The sequence below is a fragment of the Furipterus horrens genome, unplaced genomic scaffold, assembly GCF_987537825.1.
Source record: "Furipterus horrens unplaced genomic scaffold, mFurHor1.1.pri manual_scaffold_12, whole genome shotgun sequence".
Classification (NCBI taxonomy): Eukaryota; Metazoa; Chordata; class Mammalia; order Chiroptera; family Furipteridae; genus Furipterus; species Furipterus horrens.
Window position 1 is genome coordinate 48,575,997 of NW_028327182.1, and position 24,803 is coordinate 48,600,799.

General features: G+C 36.1%; 1 protein-coding gene across 1 annotated transcript in view; it reads left to right on the forward strand.

Moving 5' to 3' along the window:
- COG3 (component of oligomeric golgi complex 3) overlaps positions 1–24,803 on the forward strand; it is a 69,148-nt gene that overhangs the window by 21,664 nt on the left and 22,681 nt on the right. The window contains exons 13-19 of the mRNA XM_090258398.1: positions 719–879; positions 6,838–6,943; positions 9,599–9,723; positions 12,242–12,331; positions 16,214–16,334; positions 18,775–18,863; positions 18,972–19,106. Coding sequence (XP_090114524.1) covers positions 719–879; positions 6,838–6,943; positions 9,599–9,723; positions 12,242–12,331; positions 16,214–16,334; positions 18,775–18,863; positions 18,972–19,106 — 827 coding nt within the window. The remainder of the gene's footprint in view (positions 1–718; positions 880–6,837; positions 6,944–9,598; positions 9,724–12,241; positions 12,332–16,213; positions 16,335–18,774; positions 18,864–18,971; positions 19,107–24,803) is intronic.

Genomic DNA, 24,803 nt, shown 5'->3' on the forward strand with positions numbered 1-24,803 from the left:
AATGAAGAAATTCTAGATAAAATCTTATCTCATTTTTAAATCATTTTTCTTTGTGAGAACATTAACAAATCATTTAATATCTGTGGGACTCAATTTATTTTTAAATTGGGGATGATAACCCAATTAATAAGCTGCCTTAGCTATATCTCAGGTATGGTCTGAAGCTATTTGAGATAACTTAAAAAGCACCAAGCACTTTAAAAGTCAGATTTTATTATTCATGCATATTAATAATAGAAATAATTTCACAGAGTCACAGGAAGAAGGTATAAAGAAAAATTTATTTTCCAATTTTAAATTTGGGAAAATTGAAATACCTTTATTAAAATTTTCTAAGGTCATTGAGCCATACTGAAATAGAATATGTACAACCCAGTCCATGAAGCAAAAATGGTACATACTTTTACAAGACAATTTAGTAATATTTTTGCTTTTTTTTAAAAGATTTTACTTATTTATTTTTAGAGAGAGGGGAAGGGAGGGAGAAAGAGAGGGAGAAAAAAATCAATGTGTGGTTGCCTTCCACTTGCCCCTAACCAGGGACCCGGCCCTCAACCCAAGCATGGGCCCTGACTGGGAATCGAACCAGTGACCCTTTGGTTTGCAGGCTGGCACTCAATCCACTGAGCCACATCACATCAGCCAGGTCTGCTTTTTTAAAGAAAGTATTTTTCTAAATCTAAAAGAATAAATAACTGCAGTTTTTTTTTTAAATCAGCTGAACAACTAGGGGCATTTGCAGCTGGAGTAAAGCAGATGTTGGAAGATGTACAAGAGCGGCTTGTCTACCGAACCCACATCTACATTCAGACAGACATCATTGGCTACAAACCAGCTCCTGGAGATCTGGCCTATCCTGATAAGTTAGTAATGATGGAGGTAGGTCCTTCTTATTGATCTCGTTCCCTCCCCTCACAACTGTTAGATATTTTATATTAGTTAAAATCGGATTTTTCTTTTTAATTCTCATTCAAATTGTAAAGTCAAGATAAACTTGCCACAAAATCAAAGGAAATAAAAAATAAAAATTGAACAGAAATAATTTGTGAGGTTGTCCGTCCTTTAAGTTGTACTTTACAAACATCTATTCAGTTCTCTCCCCTTTTCCAGGACATACGCATTCTCAGTTTTTAAATTGAATTAGTGTTTCATGTACTTTCTCTTTTTTCTTATAAGTGGCATTGAAGAGGTTTGATAACATAGGAGCCACCATAATTGATGGTCATAGAGTAACCATATCCTCAAAACTACAGGACTTATTTTTAGTTTATGGTTTGAAGACTTAGGCTTACTGCACTGATCTTTTGTTGAGTGCTGGACAGAATTTAAATAACGCCTAGGATATCAGTACTAAAACAGAATTAGGACCTAGAATTTTTAAATGGAATTTTCAAATTAAGCAAAAGTAGAGACAATAATAGAACGAACTCCTACGTATCATTACCTCAGTTTCAACATGGACATCTTGTTTTACTTAAAACTCTCTTTCTTCCTCTCCCCATCATTAGTTATTTTAGAGCAAATTCTAAACATCATTTCATTAGTAAATACTTCAGTAGGTAACTAAATGGTAGAGGCACTTTTATTATTTTATTTTTAACACAACCACAATACAGTGACCACACCTAAAGACATTATTTATAGTTTCCTAATATCATTAAATATCTCAAATATCTCAAATTTATTCAGATTCACCAGTTGTTAATGTCATGTCACATTTACTTAATTTCTTTGTGTTTTATTGCTCAACTATTTGAAAAGAAGTTAGAGACATTATGATACTTCTCTCCTGAGTACTTCACTTCTTATTCTCCTAAGAATGAAGACATTCTCCACATAATCACAATGCAGATTTTACATCTAAGAAAATTGACATTTATTCAATATTATTTATGTATAGTCCATATTCAGATTTCCCCAGTTGTCCTTCTAACTGGATTAAAATATAAAAAAGGGATCCAGTCAAGGTTACTGGGTTTCATTTCGATTTTATGTCATCTTAAATCAGAATCAAACTCTTCTCCGCTCATTCATTCATTCATTCATTTTTCCCCTGTGACATAGACTGTTTTGAAGAGGTGAAGCCAGTTGTATTATAGAATGTACCACATTCAGGATTGGTCTGTTTCCCTCTGTTTAGATTCAGGTGAAACTTTTTTTTTGGCAAGAATACTACATAGTTGATGTTGTATACTTCTGACTTCATTATTTCAAATGCACATGATGTCAGGTTGTTCCAGTATTGGTGAAGGCAGTGATTGCTAACTTTCTGCATTATAAAAAATTATGATAGGATCATAATTTGAGATTATGTGAGTTCCCCAACATCTTTTCACCCTTTTGCAACTATTAATGATTCTTGCCTGAATCAGTTACTGTGTGGAGGGTAGCAAATGGTGATTTTCGTACCTGCCGTTTCTTCTACATTTGTTAGTTAGCCTTCTGCTGTAATGTCTTATTTTCCTTTCCTCTCTCCCTTTCCTGCATCCCCGTCTTTGTACACTAGTGGACTTTTTAAAAAAAAGTCATTATAATTCATTGTCATTTTGATGCTTAAAATTTTCCCAAGTTTGATGAGTGGAAGCCTCTTTAGATTGGCTTCTTTATCCTTTGACATGTTGTCGTAAACTTTGAATACATCTTTCTTTTTTCTTAAGCAGCTTTATAGAGGTATAGTTTACAGTATATAATTCATTAATTTAGAGTTTATAATTCAGTGGTTAATTTGTTCTCAAATATGTGTAATCATCACCATTTTTAGACCATTTTCATCATCTCAGAAAGAAACCCTATAACCTTTAGTTATCATGTTCATACTCCAACCCTATGCAAGCACTAATTTCTATAGATTGCCCTTTTCTGGACAGTTCATATGAATGGAATCATATACTATGTGATCTTTTGTGATGTCTTTCACTTAGCATGATGTTTTCATGGTTCATCCATGTTGTAGCATGTATTAATACTTCATTCCTTTTCATGGATGGATAACATTCCATTGTATGGCTGTGTTACGTTTTGCTTCTTCATTTGTCCAGCAGTGGACACTTGGGTAGGCTCTCATAAAAATTACTGCTATAAACATTCATGTACACATTTTTGTGTGGATATCTATTTTTATTTCTCTTGTGTATATACATACATAGGAGTGGAATTGCTGGGTCATATAGTAACTTTGTGGTTTATCATTTGCTGAGCTGTCTTCTAAAGTGGCCCCATCCTGTACAATCAGATAACTGTCAGCTATAGATCTAAAGATTGTAAATTAAGAGCTAATCTCTTTAGACTAGAGATGTTGCCCATGAAAGGTTGCCATTTGCATGGCATGTGAAGTGTAGTCAGACAGATACAGGTTCAAATTCTAGCTTTGTCAGTCAGTATCTGTGCCTTAGCTTCTATGAATATGTTTCATTATTTGTAAAATAGGTATAACAGTACTAACCATGGAGGTTGTGAGAGTACAGATAATGGCTAGAAAGCACTTAACTTAGTAGTCATACAGTAGGCAGTGGCTGTTATTGTTTAACCTTTGAAATATTTAGAAACAACATTTGACTGAAAATCAGTGAGTCCAACCCAACAGGTAAAATTTTGAATTTTAATATTTTCCAGCCTTATTGAGATATAATTGACATATAACATTGTATACGTTTAAGGTATACAACATCATTATTTGATATTTATACATTGAACTATTTACCACAATAAGGTTAGTTAACATATCCATCACCGAACATAATAACAATATTTTTTTTGTGTGTGTGGTGAGACCTTTAATAATCTTCTATCTTAGCAACTTCCAAATATAAAATACAGCATTGTTAATTATAGTCACCATGCTGTACATTAGACCTCCAGAACTTACTTATCTTATTACTACAAGTTTATACCTTTGACTACTTTTCCTTATTTTCCCTATTAACCACCTCCCACCCCTGGCAACCACCTGTCTGTTCTCTGTTTCTATGAGGTTGAGTTATTTATTAATTTTAAAAAATAATAATATATTTGGCTTGTTAGTAAAGGTGAGTTTTGATGGTTTTCTTTTCTGTATTAAAATTTAATATGAAGGATGTTGTCTTTTTAGGTTCCCTTAACCTATAAGAAGGTAACTATTTCTTAACTGATTAAAACAAATTACTTGATCCAGCCCTGACTGGTGTGGCTCCATGTGTTGGGCATCCCGCAAAGGGAAGGGTCACCAGTTTGATTCCTGGTCAGGGCACATGCCTGGGTTGCAGGCCAGGTCCCCAACTGGGGGCATGTGAGAGGCAACCCATCAATATTTCTCTCCCTTTCTTTCTCTCTCTCTCTTCCCCTCACTCTAAAACCAAATTACTTGATTCAATTTGTTTGAAAAAATTTTGCTAAGTCATTATATGTTTTTAACATATTTTTAAAAATGTCATCCAAGTTTTGCCGTGTTTATAAACTATCCTTGCTTAATTATCATTGGTTTAAGCAGAAGTACTGATAGACTTAAATTTACTTGTGAGAAATACATTAAAGTCTCTTTCTTCCTCAGTGTAGCCCCTATTTATCAATATCCTGTTGTTATCATTCTGTTATCCTGTTATCCTGCTTCTCCTGGATGTCACACATCCTGATTCTCTTTTCTTCTTTAAAAATAGATTTTATTTTTTAGAACAGTTTTAGATTTACAGAAAAATTGAGAAGATACTACATAGAGTTCTGGTATACCCATGCTTATTCTCTGTTAATTAACATCTTATATTAGTATGGTACATTTGACACAGTTAATGAACCAGTAATAATACATTGGTACTAATTAAAGTCCATAGTTTATTCAGATTTTCTTAGTTTTTATCTAGTGTCTTTTTCTGTTCTAGTATCCCATTTATAATACTATATTACATTTACTTTTCATATCTTCTTAGGATCCTCTTCGCTTTGACAGTTTTTCAGACTTTCCTTGTTTTTCACAATTTTAACAGTTTGAGGAGAACTTGTAGAGTGTTTTGTAGGTGCCTCTCTGTTGGAATTTGATGTTTCCCTCATAATTAGACAAATATCATGGTTTTTTTAGAGGATAACTATAGAAGTAAATTATCATTTTCAAGACATCGTATCAAGAGTAAATACTATCAACATGACTTATCACTGTTGATGTTGACCTTAATCACCTAGCAGACATATCTGAAAAATCTCTTTTTCCTCCTTTTCCATACTCTCCTCTTTAGAAGGAAGCTCTATATGCAGGCTCTTCTTAAGGAGCGGAGAGTTATGCTCTACTTCCTTGAGGACAGAGTATCTATAAAATTTTTTTTTTCTTAAGATTTTATGTATTTATTTTTAGAGAGAGGGGAAGTGAGGGAGAAAGAAAGGGAGAGAAATATCAATGTGTGGTTGCCTCTAACACGCCCCCAACTGGGACCTGGCCTGCAACCCAGGCATGTGCCCTGAATGGGGAATTGAACCCTGTGTCCCTTTGGTTTACAGGCTGGCGCTCAATCCTCTGGGCCACACCAGCCAGGGCAGTATCTATAAATTATTTGGAATTTTTCTGCAAGTGAGGTTTGTATGTATGTATGTATGTATGTATGTATTTATTTATTCAATCACTTGATATCGGTATGGACTTACGGAGATTTATTTCATGTTTGGGATTATAGTCCACTGTTACTTTATTTTGTTGCTCAGTTAGTTCTGTCGTTGGTCATTGGGAGCTCTTTCAGTTGGTTCCTATATCACTGATATATCCCTTCAATGTAGTATTTCTTTTACTTTCTTTTGAGCACTTCCTTACTTCCTTATACTACAAGATGCTCCAGGCTTATTTTTACTGTTTCATGCGTCAGCTCTAGAATTGGCCATTTCTTCAAGGAATTCTGAATCCTTTTATTGGGGAAGAGTGTTAGAAACCAAGATTTGGGTGCTAAGTGTAGTTGTTGCTATGTGGTATTGGTGCCTCTGGGACTTCTCAGCTAACACAGTGAAGAAATATATGTGTATATCCAGGCCATTCCTGTTCCAAATCCTCACCAGCATTTTAACTTAACCTGTTTCAGTACCTATACTGATAAATGTGTGGTGATAGGTATGTTTGCCTTAAAGCTAACAGACTTGAAATATGCCAACCTATTTAGTTTATGCCCTTACTTATTGTTTTAAGAATGTTTTCCTAAACTTTAATTCTCCTGACTTCTATTTAAATTTATTTTATTTTGAGTAGTTATATTAATTATTTGAATATTATTATTTTTTAATATGTAAAATCAGCCCTGCAAGGATCACGTATATGGGAGGTTAGGGCATATAGTATTGGGACTGTTTAGTATTTGTCCAGCTTTTATTATTCTTCAGGCTTGTAGTAGGAATTATCTTTTGGTGTCTAGGGACTGCTAATAATAACTCCAAGGAGCAGATGGATAGTCCATTTGCAGGATTTGCCTTGATTCTAAATGTTACAAAGTGGATATAATGAGAACTAGATCTGTTTCTCAGCCTGACCTAGGAAATCACGTTCTCTCTCATCCTTCTCTCCCTTCCTTGTTGCCTTGATGACATTTGAAAACTTTGTTTCTAAACTTGAAATTGAAAGTTTCGCTTCTCATATGAATCTTGTATATTTGAGCTCTCAATAGATACCTGTAGTGGTTCTGAAATTAGTGTTTCAGAAAAGGCTACATATGTGCTTAAGAGAATAAAGACACTATAATAATTTTACTTTTTCATTTCCACTTGTTTTGGCATAGTTCTCTTAATTAGTTCATTTATTTATTTATTACTGTTTATTTACTTTATGGGAAGAACATGTTCATATTGTCAGACAGCTGAAAGCTACACTTTAATGTTCCTTCTGATTTCTCTGTATAGCAAATTGCACAGAGTTTAAAAGATGAACAGAAGAAGGTACCTTCAGAAGCTTCTTTTTCAGATGTTCGGTTAGAAGAAACAAAGTCTAATAATGTGACAAAATCTGGTATGTTACAATTATTAATTTCCAACTTTTACTTATTCATTTAAAAAGCTTTTATTTAGGACTTGTCATATCCCAGTCATAAAAAACAGCTTGTGCTTTTGTGGAGCACACATTTCAGTCAGGGGGCGTTGACAAGCCACAGACATAATTCAGTGGTGACATGCTAAAGGTATGCACAGGACACTCTTGGACCATTGAAGAGGGGCATCAGAATTAGGAAGGGAGATGAAATTTGAATGCAGGAAGCTGGATTCAGTGAGTGGTATGTTGTCTGAAAGCTGTAGAGGTTATAAAGATGAGTCTAAGAGAGCCAGGTGAAGGGAGGTTAAGGTAGAAGAGCATGGAGGATGGCATGCAGGGTTGGAAGACTGGCTGCTTTGGGGAAGTCAGGTTGTTTGGTGTGCTTGGGCATGGGTTGTTTGTATTGAGTAGGAGCAGGTAAAACAGGGCACATTGTGATAACGGTGTTAGATGTCTCTTGGACTTTGAACTTCTAGTTAATGTGATATAGTATATCACGATAACTGCTCATTAGATTTGCATTTTGTAAATGTATTGAATGCCTGGGAATGGGGTAAAAAAAATAACAGAAATGTATGGGATAACTTGGACTGGGGTGCATGTTATGTAAGGAGCAAACATGTCCAACAGAAGCCCTGGGTACTCATGAGTTACCTAGACAACAAGCTAGGTGGGAAGTAGGGCATCCTTTCTCCAGCATCCCCTTCCCCCCAAGATGTAAAGGTGGTAACACTAAAGCTCAGGTCCCCATAGGACTGGCTGGGAGCTGGGGGGGCACTCAAACTCTATGGACTTTTAAGAGACCCGGCTGCCCTCAAATCACCAGGTTTAGGGCATCATCAAGTATTGAGTCAACTCTAAACAGTTGATACTCCAAATCCAGATTGCCAAGCAACCTGGGTATTCATTATCTAACAAAGTCATTTTATTATGCTTGCTAGGAAGAGAAACCCATGGGGGGTTGAAATTTTGTCCTCTGAAATAGAATCCATGCCATGTCCTACTGTATGTCTTTGTGCTAGTATATATCTTGGTTCTAGTATATATCTTAGTCCTAGTATATACCTTAATCCTAGTAAATCTCTTCGAGAATTGTTAGAGAGACTAGAATACATTTCTGTCTTACCAACCCTGGCCTTGTACGTTTCTCCCCCATAAGCCTTTTTCTTTAACCGATACCTGACTTCACAGTAAGGTATTGTTGACAGAACTGTAGAGACTGTTTAGGACATTGTTTCTTCTGTAAGAAAGGTGGTTTGAACCAGGGCGTGACTGAGAGATGGAGAGAAGTGCATAGATGAAGGATATGGTTGAAGTTTGAATCAACAGAATTTAATGACACACTAGGTGTGGGGGCAGAGTAAGATTAAGTAAGGTCCATATGGAACTACAGAGAGCATCTGTGTTACAGGGATCTAGCACTGTGTTGTCCAGTATAGTAGCCATCTGCCATTGAGTATTGTGAATTGTAGCTAGTCTGAATGTGCCATGAGTGTGTAAAATACACACTGAATTTGAAAGACTTAATATGAAATAAAGAATGGAAAATATCTTATTAGTAATTTCTATATTGATTATATATTACAGTGATGTTATTTTGGATATATTGGATTAAATGAAATATATTAGTTTCACATATTCATGTGTTATTTTAATGTCACATTTATAGCTCACATTATATTTCTATTGGACAGTGCTGCTCTAGAGCTAAAAAGAGGGGGACTAATTTAGAGATAAAGATAAAGGAGTAGTTGATGCTTTGGGCTTATATAAGATCACCCCGGGACAGAGAGTAGAGTGGTGATACAGGAGTCTGGGGAGAGTGCGTTAGTAGAGGCTGATATTAAGGAGCAAATGGAGGTAGAGGAATGTAATGGGTTCACTGAGAAAGAATAGCCATAGAGGTCAGAAGCAGGCAAGGGTATAGGGTGTGATTGAAGCCAAAGGAGGAGGAGTTGGCAGTGTGTTTTGAGTAAACAGGTGAGAAATGGGAAATCACGAAGATACTGTGGTCAGAGAATAAGAGTCAAAGATTTAGTAAGTAAGAGGTGAGATAATAATTAGAAAGTGTGGAAAGTAATTAGGAAGGAATTCTGAAAGAAAGTCTTAAGAAAATCTGTCTGCTGGGTAAGTGGTGAGGGATGGAAATGAAGGTCTTTGGAGTTGGAAGGGTCTATAATTGATACAGCTTAGAGCATGGAAGGCAGGCTGTCAGACAAACCAGCTTTGATTAATCTTCCTGTATAACATTGCTTTGTTTGGTTATCACTCCTCCTCTCTGTTTTCTCCCTCTTGCTTTCACATGACTACATATAGATCTGCCTCCTTTTTAATGGCTGCGCCGTATTCTGTAATGTGTATACTGTTCATTTATTCCATAAAGATTATTGATCACAGTTTGGAGAAAGCAGTTAGGTTGAGTATGTGAGGACACACATGAATGCATACATACATATATATAGTGTTATAGCTTATCTGTCACTGTTTTTATGGCATTCTTGATTAAAGGTAGGACTAGAGAAGGTGGATTCCTCCAGCTAATGGTACCTAGCAAGAACTATTTATAGTGGCTATGCAAGTAAGATAAATCTACGTGTGTGTGAAATGTGTTTTCTTTTCCATTTGGGTTTTTAGGGTCAACAGAATCTTTCAATCCTAGACCACAGACCACAATTTCTCCAGCAGATCTTCATGGAATGTGGTATCCTACCGTTCGACGAACTCTTGTGTGTCTCTCCAAATTGTACAGATGCATAGATGTATGTGGGTAAATTATTGTATGTTTACTATAAATTGCTTGCTGTCTCACTTGAAATGTTTTTAAATTTAAATTTTATGACCTTGATACTTTTGTTTAGTATTAGACTAGAATCATATGGTTTTTATATAGAGAGGTAATTTTAAGATCAATCTAATTTAGGAATTCTTAACCTAAGCATTCTGTAGACCCTTAGAATACACTAATGGGCTCTGGGTAGTCTGCGAACACCTTCATGTTTTTGGTAAAATTGTTTATGCTTGATTGTATTTGTGTCTTTCTGAGGAGAAGGCCTATAGCTTGTATTGATTCTCATGGTGGGGGTGTGTGTCTGTGAACAAATAAATTTAAAACTATAGATTAATTCATTTGTCTTAGTTTATAGATGAAGAAAAAAAAGATGCGGAAAGGTTAAGTGATATGTCCAATGTCACATAGGTATAATATACATTTAAATTTAGTATTAAATGCAACTACTTTGGTTTTGCACTCAGTTTAAATTGACTTCCTTAACAAGTTGTATTTACATGTGTTTCTAACCATGGACTGATTTTACTTATTTGCTGAGATTAGCAGTACCCTTCCTCTCCCTTGCCCCTGCCTTTTTTTTTTTTTTTTTTTTTTTTTTAGCCCCAACTTATACTGTGCACTGATTTTAGGTAACAGTTATTTTGAGCATTCCAGTTTATGATTATCAATCCCTGAAAGATCAGATTTGTCTGCATTAATTTATAGTTAGTGGTTTGCTGCTGATCCAAAATAGGTTATAAAACTCAGTGGTTTTAATTCAATTAAAAAATTAATTTTATTGTTATAGCCCAAATAGCATATAAAGAGAGATGTGGTTACATATAAGGCAAGTACATAATTGTCTAGATACCACTGTTTCTTAAGAATATGGGTCAGAGGGGCATATGTATTCCTTCTCACTTTGGAGATGCTCTGACTCAGGAGTCCTAGGACATGAATAAGATTGCACAGTTGTTTCATTGGCTCATTAAAATGCACACTACTCAGTATCTATATTAAACTGCACAGTTACTGGATTTTGTGCTTGAAGATTTTGAAATTCAACTACAAAGTGCTTTTTGCCCAGTTTTGGGACTTTGAAGTGAGGCCAGATCACCTCTACAGAGTTAGATGTCTCAGCCTTTTTGCCCAGCTGATGAGGTATCTTCCAGAGGAAGTTTTGACATTGGCATTACTTTTCCCCAGGTTCCCCAGCAGGTGTATTGAATGATGGTATTTTTATGCTGGGATTCAGAAACTTCCTGTAGTGGAGCCAGGATCCCTAGGGAAATGTGCAGAGGGCATATTTCCACTTAAAACCCATTGTCATCACAGACCCTAGTGAAGCTTCTTAGGTTCTTAACAGCGATTTTAACCAAACAGGTAGGCTTAAGGATGTCACTGCCTGTATTTTTTTACGCCCTAGACCTGCTTATTTTTCACTTAACTTACGTTCATGCCTTACCCTTCTCTATCTTACCCATCAAAGACAAGGAAAGACAAATCCAGTGAAAACCTCATTAAGGCTGAACAGGAGAAAGAGAGGGTCTTAGTCTAAACTACCATCTTCAGTCTTCCTAAAGTAGGGTCAGTGACCTAAAAGAGGCAGCCCTAGTCTCTTCTTAAATACAGTAACCTCGTGGGAAACAAAAGAGAGGGAACAAAAAGAAAAGAGCATCAAGTGTGGGCCCAGGACCCAGGACTGTGGCCTAATAAATATTTTGCTCATGCTCATCCATTACAATTCCATCTTGGGTGGAATGGACACAAGGAAGGAAGCAAGAGGACTGACAGGAGACCCTGTGCAGGCCAACATGTGACACCTCTGGGAAGACATAGAAGTGACAGAATTAATTTAAGAATCACACTTAATATACCACTTTATAACCTGATTTTTTCACTTAATTATATTTTATAGGACTTCATCACCTCCATTAGCATTTTTTTATTTCATGCAGTATTCTAGAATTTAGATTGACTAGTATTTTATTTGTTGGTCCCTTCATTATTGAACATTAAGTTATTTTCAGTTTTTTGTTGTTTTAAATAATATTGTGATGAAGAGCCACATACATGAATCTTATAATACACTACTGACTAATTATTTGGGATAAATTTTTAGAACTGGATTTACTGAGGGTTTGTTTTAAAGTTGGCTTTATATATTTAAAAAACAGCCTGCAGCATGAGATCATATTGGAGTGAGAGCTCTATGAGGTCAGAATCACATCAGCCTTGTCTACCCACCAGTGTACTTCCAGCATCTAGTATAGAGCTTTGTATGAGAGGTGCTCAGGAAGTATTATTAAAGGGTCCATGACTATTTCAAGAGATACAAATTATGAGTGTTACTCTAGAAAGATTATATGAAATAGGGGATTCCAAGAGGAATATTGCTGGTAATATAAATTAATCCAATGGATGAGGGCAAGCGGTTGGTCTCTGTACTCAACCTACAACCTTTTTTTTGTGCAGTGCTACAGGGTGATGTTTCTCTTTTATCTCACCAGAGGGCAGTGTTCCAGGGATTATCACAGGAAGCCTTGTCTGCCTGTATTCAATCCTTACTTGGAGCATCAGAATCCATCAGCAAAAACAAGGTTTGATAAAGTGTTAGTGAAATCTTGTTACCTATATTAATATTGTGGAATATAGCATTTATTTATAGGCACATAAATTTAAAGCCATTTTAGCAGTAGAATTTGTTTTTTAATGACTTGATTGAGGCCCTTTGAGAGGAGCTAGGATTTCATTGTAGTTCTAAATAAAGACTACACAGTGTAAGAGAGCTCCAAGTTTGAAGAAGTACCAAAAATAATAATTAGGTTATAAATTCTATAGGGTAAAGTTTTCTTGTTATAGCCTTAGCAACTGGGGTGGGGTGGGGTGGTATTCCTCGGAATACCAAAACAGGGTTTTCAAGGAAACCTAGCAAAATAAAATCATCCCTATAATTATGTTTTATTTTAATTTAATTTAACATAATTTAACTTAATTTATAATTTTTAAAATAGTTGAATGGCTTCACTTGGAGGAAATCAGCCAGTCAGTTTGGAGGACCGGGAGTTGTAATCCATGGGTTGTATCATTAGAAGTAGTTGCCATGACTTTGTGACTTACAGTTTGTAATCATGAAGGGATCTGGGACTGAAAATTGCTACCATGTGCTTCTCTCAAGGCCCCTGAGATTATTTTCCTGGAAATACAGCATGGTTGGAAGTGTTGCTCTGCTAACTCTTCACCGAAAATACTTGCTGCCTGCAGGAAGAGGGCTGTGGGGCTGTATGAAGCAAAGATTTCTTTGCTGCTTGGAGTGTTGAAACCTTGTTAACCTTTTTGGGCTTCCAGATTTACAAACTTGATTTCTGACTTCAAGGCTTTAACCAAATTAAAAAAACAAAACAAAAAAACTTACGAAAGAACTTGGGGTCCTGTTGCTGGAAAAATTCTACCTTTGTGACCACTGTGTCTTCCCATTTGTGGAATGGAGAGTTGAAATGAAATTTTGATGAGGATGGAAAGTTAAGTTATAGACAGGTAGATTTACATTTTTAAAAGTTTTTTTTTTTTTTAGATTTTACTTATTTTTAGAGAGGGGGGAAGGAAGAGAGAAGTGGAGGGAGAGAAACATTGATGTAAGAGAGAAACATATATTGATTGTCTCTCACAAGCCCCCAACATGGGATCTGGCCAGCAACCCATGTGCTCTGACTGGGAGTTGAACTGGTGATCTTCTTATTCTCAGGCTGGCACTCAGTCCACTGAGCCACACCAGCCAGGGCTTAAAAAGTATTTTCAAGTTGAGCACTCATTTTTTATCATAGACAAAATATATATAACTATGTAATGAAAACACATATTAAAAAAATGTAACATTGATGCCCTGGTCACATCAATGGATCATTTGGTTGGAGTGTCATCCCATACATAAAAAAGGTGTGGGTTTGATTCTCAGCCAGGGCACATAACCATGTTGTGGGTTTGATCTCCAATGGAGGCACATATGAGAGACAACTGATTGATGTTTCTCTTTCCCTTCCTTTCTATCTCAGATCAACAAACATATCCTCTGATGAAGATTTTTTTAAAAAATGTAGCATTGAAAGCTTTTAGGTGACAGTGAATGATTTCTCCTCCTTTTCCCTACATTTGTTTATAAATTAATAATATTTTATTAATTATGCTATTACAATTGTCCTGGATTTTCCCTCCTTGCCCTCCTCCACGCAGCACCCCCCACTCCCTCAGGCAATCACCACATCATTGTTCATGTCAACAGGTCATGGGTGTAAAGTTCTTTGGCTACTCCATTTCCTATATTGTACTTTACATTCCCATAACTATTTTGTAACCACCAATTTGTACTTCTTAATCCCCTCACCTCTTCACCATTCCCCCACACCCCCCTCCCATCTGACAACCATCAAAACGCTCTCCCTGCTTTTTATAACTTTGAATATTTCTTGCCAGTCCCTTCTAGCCTGCAAAGTGTCTTTTGAGAGATCAGCTGACAGTCTTATGGGAACTCCCCTGAGGGTAACTAATTGCTTTTCTCTTGCTGCTTTTAAGATGCTCTCTTCATCTTTTAACATTTGGCATTTTAACTATGATGTGTCTTGGAGTGGGCCTCTTTGCATACATCTTGTTTGGAACTCTCTGTGCTTCCTGGACTTGCATTTTTGTTTCCTTAACCAAATTAGGAAAGTGTTCTTTCACTATTTTTTCAAATAGATTTCCAATTTCTTGCTCTTTTTCTTCTCCTCCTGGCACCCCATGATGCTTCTTTTCCAGGCACTTCTCCTGCTTTCCATATGGGACTGGTGCCTCTAGCTGTTGCCCTGGTTGTGGTACCCAGAGTGGGTGGGTCTGTAGATGTTCTAGGACTGTAGGGGCCCTTTAAACAAATGGACTCTGCTGAGCAACTGGCAGTTTCTTCCTCTGCCCCAACCCGCACTGGTTTGCATAGTCAGAAGCAATGTGGCTTTATTTTCCCCAGCACTGGAACTGTGAGCTGTGTGGTCTGGTCTGGAGCTGGGAGTGCTCCCCAGGTGTCCCTCCCAACCTTCTTTAATGTGTTATTACACTTTCCACTGGCCTGCCACTGCCGCTGTCTTGGCTGCTGCTGGTGCCACACCACTTTCTCTCTAACCCAGCTCCGCCCCCCCTACCTGTCTGGATGAGTATTTCTTCTTTATATATTTGTTTGTTGGACTTCCATGCAGCTATATTTTCTGGAACTTCTGGTTGTCTCTAGTTTTGAGATAGTTGTATTCCTTCTTAGTTGTGGAGGGAGACACAGCGTCTCGATCTTGGCCAGAAGTCGCTTCCTCAACTTTATAAAAAGTGATCCATGGAAATAATCACTTAATGTTTTAGAGACTTTTAAGGCAAGAAATAGTTCTTACATACTTAAATTGAGCACCTAATATATCAGTAAACTGAAATGATACTATTTGCTGGATCACAACAGCTTTAGTAAAATAAATTGAATTTATATTATACTGTTTTGCCCATTGGAGTTGCTGGTTCTTTTTAAAGTAGAGCAAGTATTCAAAATGTGTAGCATTCCCTACTTATCCAGTGCTCTGTGTTCCAGAGTGCAAAGTTAGTTTCCATTATTTAGAAGGTAGGGAGAGACCAGAGAGGAGTCACTTTGTTTCATAGCCTCTTTATTCTTTTCCTAATGTACTATAATTTCATTAGAAATATTTTCAAGGTAGAAAGAGCAAACAGCCTTGCTCTTGTGAATATACAGGCTCTTTTCTGACATGAGAGTTATGATTATTCACTATTTGGGTCAGAGCTTTGAGAACTAAGCTTGAATCACAAGACTTCTGTAGATGGACCCTGACAGGGCACAAGGAAATGCAGAGACTCTCAAGGGTATAGATGGCCAGCGCTCTGTTGGTGGCAGGATAATCCAAAATGGTAAGCCTAAGTAATTGTACATTTGGGGACTCCTCTTATACTTTTGTGTAAATATGAATATTTCAGATATTCTGATTTTGAAACCACTTTGACCAAATAGCAAAAGCTGTGTTACTGAAGAGAAACTAGAAAGGCACAAGAAGTCAGAATCATGCTCACACTGTGCACATCTTTTACTTCCTGTTCTGTGCTGATGTTAAGCTGCATACTCTTTTCTGCTTTTGCTCCAAGTTAAAGAATGATAGATTTGACTGCTCTTTCTAACTGTGTTGCTTTACAACCTTTTGTCTGATTTACTCTCTTGGATTTACTAATAGAGCAGGTAATAGTATCAATAAGAGTTTGAAGCAAGATTTTTTCAGATAATTATAATCTGGATAATATGGGGAGAATTCACACAAAGGGGAGTGTTGGTGCCATAAAGTTATGTTAAGAGTAAAAAAGTTAGGTCAGGCATTATAAACTTAGATTAATGTTGATTAGTAATGTATGTGTTCTATATGTTCATATTTTAACTTAATCTGTGATAATATTCATTTTTCTGTCTTATTTAGACACAGATCGACGGACAACTTTTCTTAATAAAGCACCTTTTGATTCTTCGTGAGCAAATTGCTCCATTTCACACTGAATTCACCATTAAGGAAATTACCCTGGACCTCAAAAAAACTAGAGGTACTTTATTGTCCTGGCTGGCACAGTTGGGTATCTTGGACCTGTCCAAATGTGTCAGCACAGGTTATAGGTTTATTTTATGTTCATCTGCAATTTTTTTGCATGCTGTGCTTGCTAAGCATGTTTCTTGTTCATACTAAGCTGAGCTGTCAACATTCTATTACATCTAACTTGCTATATTTTCTTCATGAAAGGCGCTACATCTGAGCATTTCAATTTGTAATTATAGCATCACTTCTCAGACTCTGCCACATATTACCATAATCAGTTAAATGAAAAATCAGTATAACAACTACTTAACAGTGTCAGCTAACTGGGATGGTTTTAATCATTGAGTTTGTCAGTTCATGAAAATCCAGGAAGCCAGCTGGGTAGAAGGAGAGGAGTACTCACCTGAGTCTGAAAAAGTCAGTCTCTGTTCCTGGCTCATCGTTTCCTGGCTCTTGTGTGACCTTGGATGGGTGTTTCAGCTTTCATATGCCAGATAAAATGAGCATGATCAACATGTCATTACCAGGTTATCAAGATCAATTAAAATAATTAAGAATGAAAATATATGTTAAAGTGCTTTGTAAGTTTAAGATATTTAAATTAATGTAAGTGGTATTTTGTTACATCGGTTGTTAGGTAATCATGTAGATAGATAGGGTCTTTGAGTTGGTAATAGACATAGAATCACCTTGGGAAAGATCCTTCATCTATCCTAATGATTTGGCTCTGAAATAATAAACAATGATTTGAAAAGATCAAAGTAGTTATTTTCTAAACTGTTGATCTTAAGCAATGAAGAGTATATCCTAATTTTTCTTAAGTACTTATAAAATAAACTTCATCTTTTCTTAACCATTTTCAAGAGAATTAAGCTCTAATGACTTAAGCCATTCATTAGTGTAATGAATGAACTTCTTGCAAATCTTGGGGGGATTGAGAAAACTCATAGTCATTCAATTTATATTTTCTGTATTCTGTGGTTCAGTGGAACTCCAGATATAGAATTTCCAAGGGTATTACGTTGTTCCCTAATAACTATGCCTATAAAACAGTAGACTTGATGTAACTCACCTGAGAGCCAGTGTGTTCTCATTATGAGTCATGTTAAAACGCTTTGCTCGTCTTCTTTTCGTGATACTCTCTTCTTTCCATCACAGAATGCTTTTTGGTTCTGTTGGAATTTGGATAGTAAGCTTATGTGTTATTCATATACTTAGTGATTTTTTTTTTTTTTTAAACAGCAGTCAGATTTCCTGGCTTTTGACCTGAAAGAATGTGTAATTATTTTTAGAACTTATTCTCATCAGGAGCTTCTATCTCTCATCCATTCTAGTTGATTTTCTTCTTCTTTTTTTTTTTTTTCAGTGTGGAATGTGTGGGAATAGTGCTCTTAACCTTGAAGGCGCCAGGTGCTGATAGTCCTTACTTTATTTTAGTGATAGGATAAAGCAGGGCTAGTCTACTTTCTTTCATTTTTTAAAATTTTATATAATTTGTTGCTGTTAGGTTGGAGTATATATCCACTGAGGTGTGAGAAAATGAAATACCCTAAAATTTTGGCAAATATTGGTTTAAAGTATGTTTTCCCTAAAATATTATGAAGCCTATGTAATCCTACCATATGCTGATGGAATTCTATTTATTATAGACACTCTTTCAGGTCTCTTACAGAAAAGAGAACAGAAACAAAGAACCATTTACTAAAGCTTTACTCTGAACACTGAACCTGATAGTGAGGTTCATTTTCAGTAAGATCAAGGTAAGGGTAGTAGGTACTCTTGTGGTAAAACCAGGGTTGGAAGTGTTGCATGCTTTGCTTTTTCTAGTCTGACAAAGCAAAGCAAAGAAATGGTCTTTTCTGACTATCCGTTAATACTTGCTATCTTTACTTTTAAGCTTCTAAACTCTCATGACTAATGTTATATCTTAATTGCATTTGAACATCAATGAGACCTTGATTAATGGTTTAAATAGATTCTAGTTAGTCTGGAGGTTAAGGGGTAAATATGTCCTTTTGGTGTTTTCTTTCTGGCTGACACATTAAGTTATTCACTTCACTTTAAATGAATAAATTTCTGTGCCAGCCAGGACCTTAACAAAAGAAGCTGGGTAAGTATGTGAATATTTAAAAAATATATATTTAGCATCATAAAAGTAAAGCTGTGAAATTTTAAGGTATCAATTATTATTTATCATTTTTATTTTTTTTTCTATACATGAATAATTAAGTTTAATAGTCACCGTGCAGTTCTGACTTCTGGAAAATAACTCGGTGCTGTGGCCATCTTGGCACTATTCTCACAGTTGTTCTGGAGATGAGTTGTTGAAAATGAAATTGTTCTTGCTCTGTGGTAATAGGAAACTAGTGTATGTTAACACACTGAGACAATAACTCAGCTTTTCTGTTGCAACTGTACATATTTACTGGATGAGTAATTTTGTTTCACAGATGCAGCATTTAAAATCCTGAACCCTATGACTGTTCCAAGGTTTTTTAGGCTGAATAGCAACAATGCCTTGATAGAGTTCTTGTTGGAGGTGAGAAGGAATCTGTTTCATTGGTGGTGGGAGATAAAATGACTTTCTTTACATGCCTGGTAATTTTAATGCATGTAAAAATAGGAGGAAATTGTCATCTTTTTTTAGGGTACTCCTGAGATAAGAGAACATTATCTTGACTCTAAAAAGGATGTGGACCGTCATCTGAAATTGGCCTGTGAGCAGTTTATTCAGCAGCAGACCAAGCAGTTTGTAGAGCAGCTGGAGGAGTTCATGACAAAGGTATAGACCTGGTGCATATTCAGTAAATAGATTTTGAAATTTTTCCTAGATTTTCTTTTCAGTTAATTACTGTCTTATGGAAACTCTGGCAGATCCCTAGCCAGGTGGTTCAGTTGGTTGGAGCACCGTCACAAAAGGTTGCGTGTGTATGGGAGGCAACCAGTTGATGTCTCTCTCTCTCTCTCTCTCTCTCTCTCTCACTCACTCACTCAAATCAATAAAAACATATCCTTGGATGAGGATAAACAAAAACAAAAAGTCTGCCCTGATTGGTGTGACTCAGTGGGTTGGGCATTGTCCTGCAAACCTAAAGGTCGCCAGTTTGATTTCTTATCAGGACACATGTCTGGGTTGTGGGTCAGGTCTTTAGTTGGGGACATTCAGGAGGCAACCAATTGGTGTTTCTTTCACACATTGATATTTCTCTCCCTCTCTTTCTTTCTCCCTTCCCTTACTTAAAAAAAAAAAATCTTAAAAAAAAAGAAAAGCAAAGAACAAAACAAACAAAAAATTCTGGCAGAAAGAGATAGTAAGCCCAAGTCTTAATGATTTTATATAGAAAGTCACCTTGTTTCTTTTTTACAGATGTTTTTTGTTTGGAACTTACAGACAAAAATTGCTTTTAAAGTTTTTAGTTTTTAAGAGAAAGAATGCTAATACTGCAAAGCTAGTTTTAGCACACCTCTGGTCAGCTATGTTCTGTTTACTACCCACATTGTGACTAGCGTGTGGTCTGGGACTTTCACTTTCCTGGATCAGGACCTGTGTGATCACAGTCCTGCTTATCAGGGGTTCCTATTAATTAAATGACTGAATTGTTTTTCTTTTTGTTTTACATGGGTAATTAAAAATCTTGGTAATCACCATATAAATGAGTTTATACTCATTCATGTATCTCTCTGTCTCCCAGGTAAAATCTATTAACTAATGCCAGTGATGAAAAATTCAGATGATGGCTATTTTGACTTTCCTTTCCCAAACTAATCATTAAAAAATTTTAAGTGTTGTTACTAAGAACTTTTCTCAAAAGGTGTTTAAAAAGTCTTGAAATTAATTTTAACTTACTAAACCTCTACTGCTTGTCCAGACTTGTATTAGAAGACATCATAAAAAGCTTAGACATATGACGGACCTTTCTCTCAAATTTTCTTATCTGAGTCTTAACTGGGAAAATAAGCAAATTGTTCATTCATAACTTGTTGCTGGGTCCAGCAATACTAATACCTGAAACCTGTGGTAAAAATAGAATATATTAGTTTAAAAAAATAATAAATACCAAAAAAAAGCAAGTATAGAAATGTTAAACCAGTTCAACTAATGTTTGTTTATTGTTGGATAGAACTGTTTATGGATTTTAGCCCACTCATGTCAGATATTTGGAGTGTGTGTTACGTGTTTTTTTCCTAACACATGAATTTTAAAAGGATGGTTGAAATGTTTTCTCCCAGGTTTTAATTTTAAAAAATGGTACAATTATTGATACTTTAATTTATTGATAAGTTAATCATAATTTTTACTGATGGAAAACCAGCTTGTAGATTATAGTATGCACAGGGTGGGGAAAAAGTAGGCTTACAGTTGTTTGTAGGGAAAATAATACAATGATTAATAAGTAATAATACAAGAATGACCTCTGTGTTTTGTGTACTCACAACTGTAAACCAACTTTTGCCCCACCCTGTATTTTTGGGAGAGTATCCACATTAACATTGGTGGGAAATATTGTAGATGAATATTTTGTAATAACAGAGCAGCAGAGTGAAACTTTCTATAGAAACAAGTTGATTATAATGAAATATCTAGGATTAAAGGGTTTTTCTAGAAAAGCAGTTTCCTTAAAATCAAGAGAATGAAAATCTGATGATGCTGTCCAAGCTGGCCTTAGTATAAGTTAGATAAATCTTGTAGAATGGTAACAGTTGTGCATTTTGGAAGACTCTGGACACTTTAAGAAAAAAATTTTTTTTAATTAAAGGTTCATGTAGAAAATATGCATTCCAAGTCTGAGTTATGTAACTGTTCTCCATGGACATGCAACATGTCTCCAGTGGGGACCTATGTATAGCTAAGCTGTTCATGCATCTTTCTGTTCTTCCTTCACTGTGGGATTGATGAGGGAAAGGCCCTCCTCTAATCATCGTTGAGAAGCCAGTCCCATCCTCCCTTCTCAGTCTGTGGTGCCCTTGCTTAGATCATTCACAGTTGCCTTCTTTTTACTTTTTCAACCCTGGTCCTTCACCGCTCCTCATTGAGTTTGCAGTCAACATATTTAGTAGAGGACTGAGCATCCCTTTTATTTATGGAGCATAGAGTGAGTCAGAGACAAAGATACACACCATGCACACACACGCAGAACCATACAACGCAAGCAGTAGAATTCACACATAATGTGATCATTTAAGACATGGCTTCTTAGAATTTGTAGACCAAACATTTTCACTTTTTCCTGGTGAATGTTACTACTATTCTGAATAACAGAGACAGAATAAAGAATTTAAAAACTTTCAGAAGATTTTTTAAAGGTAAATCTGCAAGTGGAGAATCTTCTGCCTCTTTTATTATAGTTGGCATTTTATAAGGCAACCAGTGCTTGTACCTTGATAGATGATTGTAAGAAAAACAGCATCCATAGGTACAGAAAAGAAACAGTATTTCACTTTTCATTTGGATGTATGCTTGTAGGTCTCAGTATTTACCATTTGGATGTAAGTCTCATCAACAAAATGTGCTCAGCTTGTTTCTAAGTTTGGACTGATTTGATAAATATATATGGGTTTGCATAGTAAAACTGAGTGTGTAGAGGTTGTTAGTACTCTTGCTTTGAGCCTGAAGACTCGGGGGTTGATTCCTGATCCCCATCACCTGCTGTAAATTGGTTCTTTTATTTAGAAGTCCCTTCTTTGGGCTCTTCCTGTTGAGATGCTTCCTTTTCATTAATCCCCATTACACCCCGGTACCTGGAGTAAAGTACAACTTCACTGCACAGATTGAGAGGCTGAAGCTTGGCAGTGACCCAGCAGACACCAAAGAGAAATTTCTGCATCTTAATATGAGGTCTGTTCAGAAAGTGTGCAGCCTTATAATATGAAAAAGAGACATTTATTGAAGAAGACACAAGACACAAGAAGCATTGTACATTGAACAGTGATGCCTCAGTCCCCTTCAAAGAAGGCACCTTGGGACCTCACACAGTTCTCCCAATCACCATCAGCTGCCCCGTCATATTTTCCTGAATCTCATCAACGGTCTGAAATCTCTTCCCTTTCCAAGGTGATTTTAGTTTTGGAAGTTGCAGGGTGCCAAATCTGTTCATTGGTATTGGTTCGAATCAAGTCATTAGCAATTGCGGAACAATGTTCCTCCTGCTCTGGTAGCAGAAACCACAGATTGAATTTTGTCACAACACCTTTCATGCCAAGACCCTGTGTCAAAATCTCAGGCAGAGTAGTTTTTGGAATCCCCAGATCAGCTCCTAGTTCTCACCCTGTCAGTGCTGATCTTTGTTGATTGCAGTTTGTACATGTTCAACATTTTCAGGTATTCTGCTTGTTGCGGGCCTTCCAGAATGTGGATTACTTTCAACAGATTCTCGACCATCTTTGAAGCATTTATGCCACACTTTTATTTGTACTGCATTCATTGCATTGTCCTTGAAAGCCTTCTGAGTCATCCAGATAGTTTCAGTGGAGGAATGTACAAGCTACGCAAAATTTGATGCAGATTCATTTCTCTGCTCACTCAATCATTTTGAATGCAATGGCCACACAGTACACATACTCAAAGGCATCTACCGCCCCCACTGACTAGTACAGTGAAGTTGTCATTGTTCACGCATGTGCATTCCAGTTCACTTTCCTTGGCTACCAGGTTATATCACTATCGTGCAAACTGTTCTTATAATATTAACAATGACTAGATTTTTTTTTGGACAGACCTCATATGTCTAGTGGGAACATCCTGATTTGGGGATACAATTCATGGAATTTCCTAAGATAAGTAAAGTAAGTTCTTGAAGTACTTAACACGTTCTATTGCCTTATTTTCTTTTCCTTAGAAAATAAACTTATGTTAACTATTTAAATGACCCTAGGGAATGTACTATTGTTCTAAGTGTTGGGGGTAGAGGGTCATATGAAAACATTTGGGTCAGATATTTTCTCTCAAACTCAAAAACTGTTGATGCTATTTTTATTCTAGAATTTCATCATACTTAATATTGCTTAAAACAAACTAGGTAGGACTTAACTGGTAGTGGGTGTTGTAGAAACCTGTGTACAATTAAAAACTCAGATTTGTATTTCAGCAATATTCAGTTTCTTTCAAGCAAGTTGCTGAAGTATTACAAGTTTATTTTTAATATTCCCTCTGAAGTGTTTTTAATTTCCTCAGCAATACTATAAATTAAAATGTTTTCCTTGATGTGGTGTGTTCAGTAGAATTTGACATCTAAACTTAATTTCTGTTCTCAAGGAGCTATAACCTAATGGGAAACCAAGACAGAAAATATGTAAGCATGAAGATGTCTACAGCAGTGCCATTGTGAGACAACAGGCCTGTATTCATCCTGTATGGCTTTTTTAAAAAGATGGAGTTAATTGGGGAAAACTTTTGAAGAAAATATTCCTTGAGGTTTAACATAGAGATAAATATATTATCTAGATAGTAAATAGAGATAAATATACAAGTTTGTATTTGTTTTTAATATACAAATAATTTACAAGGTGGAATAATAGACAGCCATTACTATTAAAAGATAACTGTTGGATACAAAAAAATGTCTAGAATTTATATTTAAATGGGGAAAAAGTTTTCAGAGCACTGTGTTTCTATTTTGTAAGTGTAGACAGATTAGTATGTTTATATATTTAAGTTGGAAATTATTTGGGAGCAATGACTTGCTTATTACTATTTCAGTCAGGAAGTACAGAGGGGTCCAGAGCTCAGCTTTGCTGACTCAAAATGCAGTACTTTTTTCTCTTACACCCCTGACTAGCTAGGCCTTTTTTAAAAGTTGGTTTCAAGATGACTGCAAATGGTACAGCTTCTAGGGGAAGCAGTGTGGAGATTCCTTAAAAAACTAAAAATGTATTTACCACACGACCCAGCAATTCCACTTCTGGGTATTTATCCAAAGAAAATGAAAACACTAATTTGAAAAGCTGGGTGCACCCCTATGTTCTTTGCACCATTATTTACAATAGCCAAGGTATGGAAGCAGCTGTTTGAAAAAGAACGAAATCTTGCCATTTGTGACAACATGGATGGGTTTTTGAGTTTGAGAGAAAATATCTGACCCAAATGTTTTCATATGAACCTCTACACCAACACTGAACATGAACATGCTTTTCTTTTAGCATTGTCTGATCTATAATCATATGTAAATCATATGTATGATTTTTTTGAGGTAGTCAACAGTATAGATTATACATGCATCACCTGCCCCCCTCACCCAGCCCTTTGAGAGGTAAGCTCAGGAGCCCACAAACAGCCACTACAAGTCTTCTCCAAGATTACATGGTCATCATGATCCAACAGTCAAGTCTTAAATAGCAATCCAAACCAAGACCATGCTGGGTTGTGACTTTTAAAAGTCACATCTCAAAAAGAGAAAGACATGAAGAATTGAGTAATACTAGGAAAAGAGGTGATTTTATACTTAACGGCCATGTGAGCAAAGGCCTAGAGTGGTCCATAAAT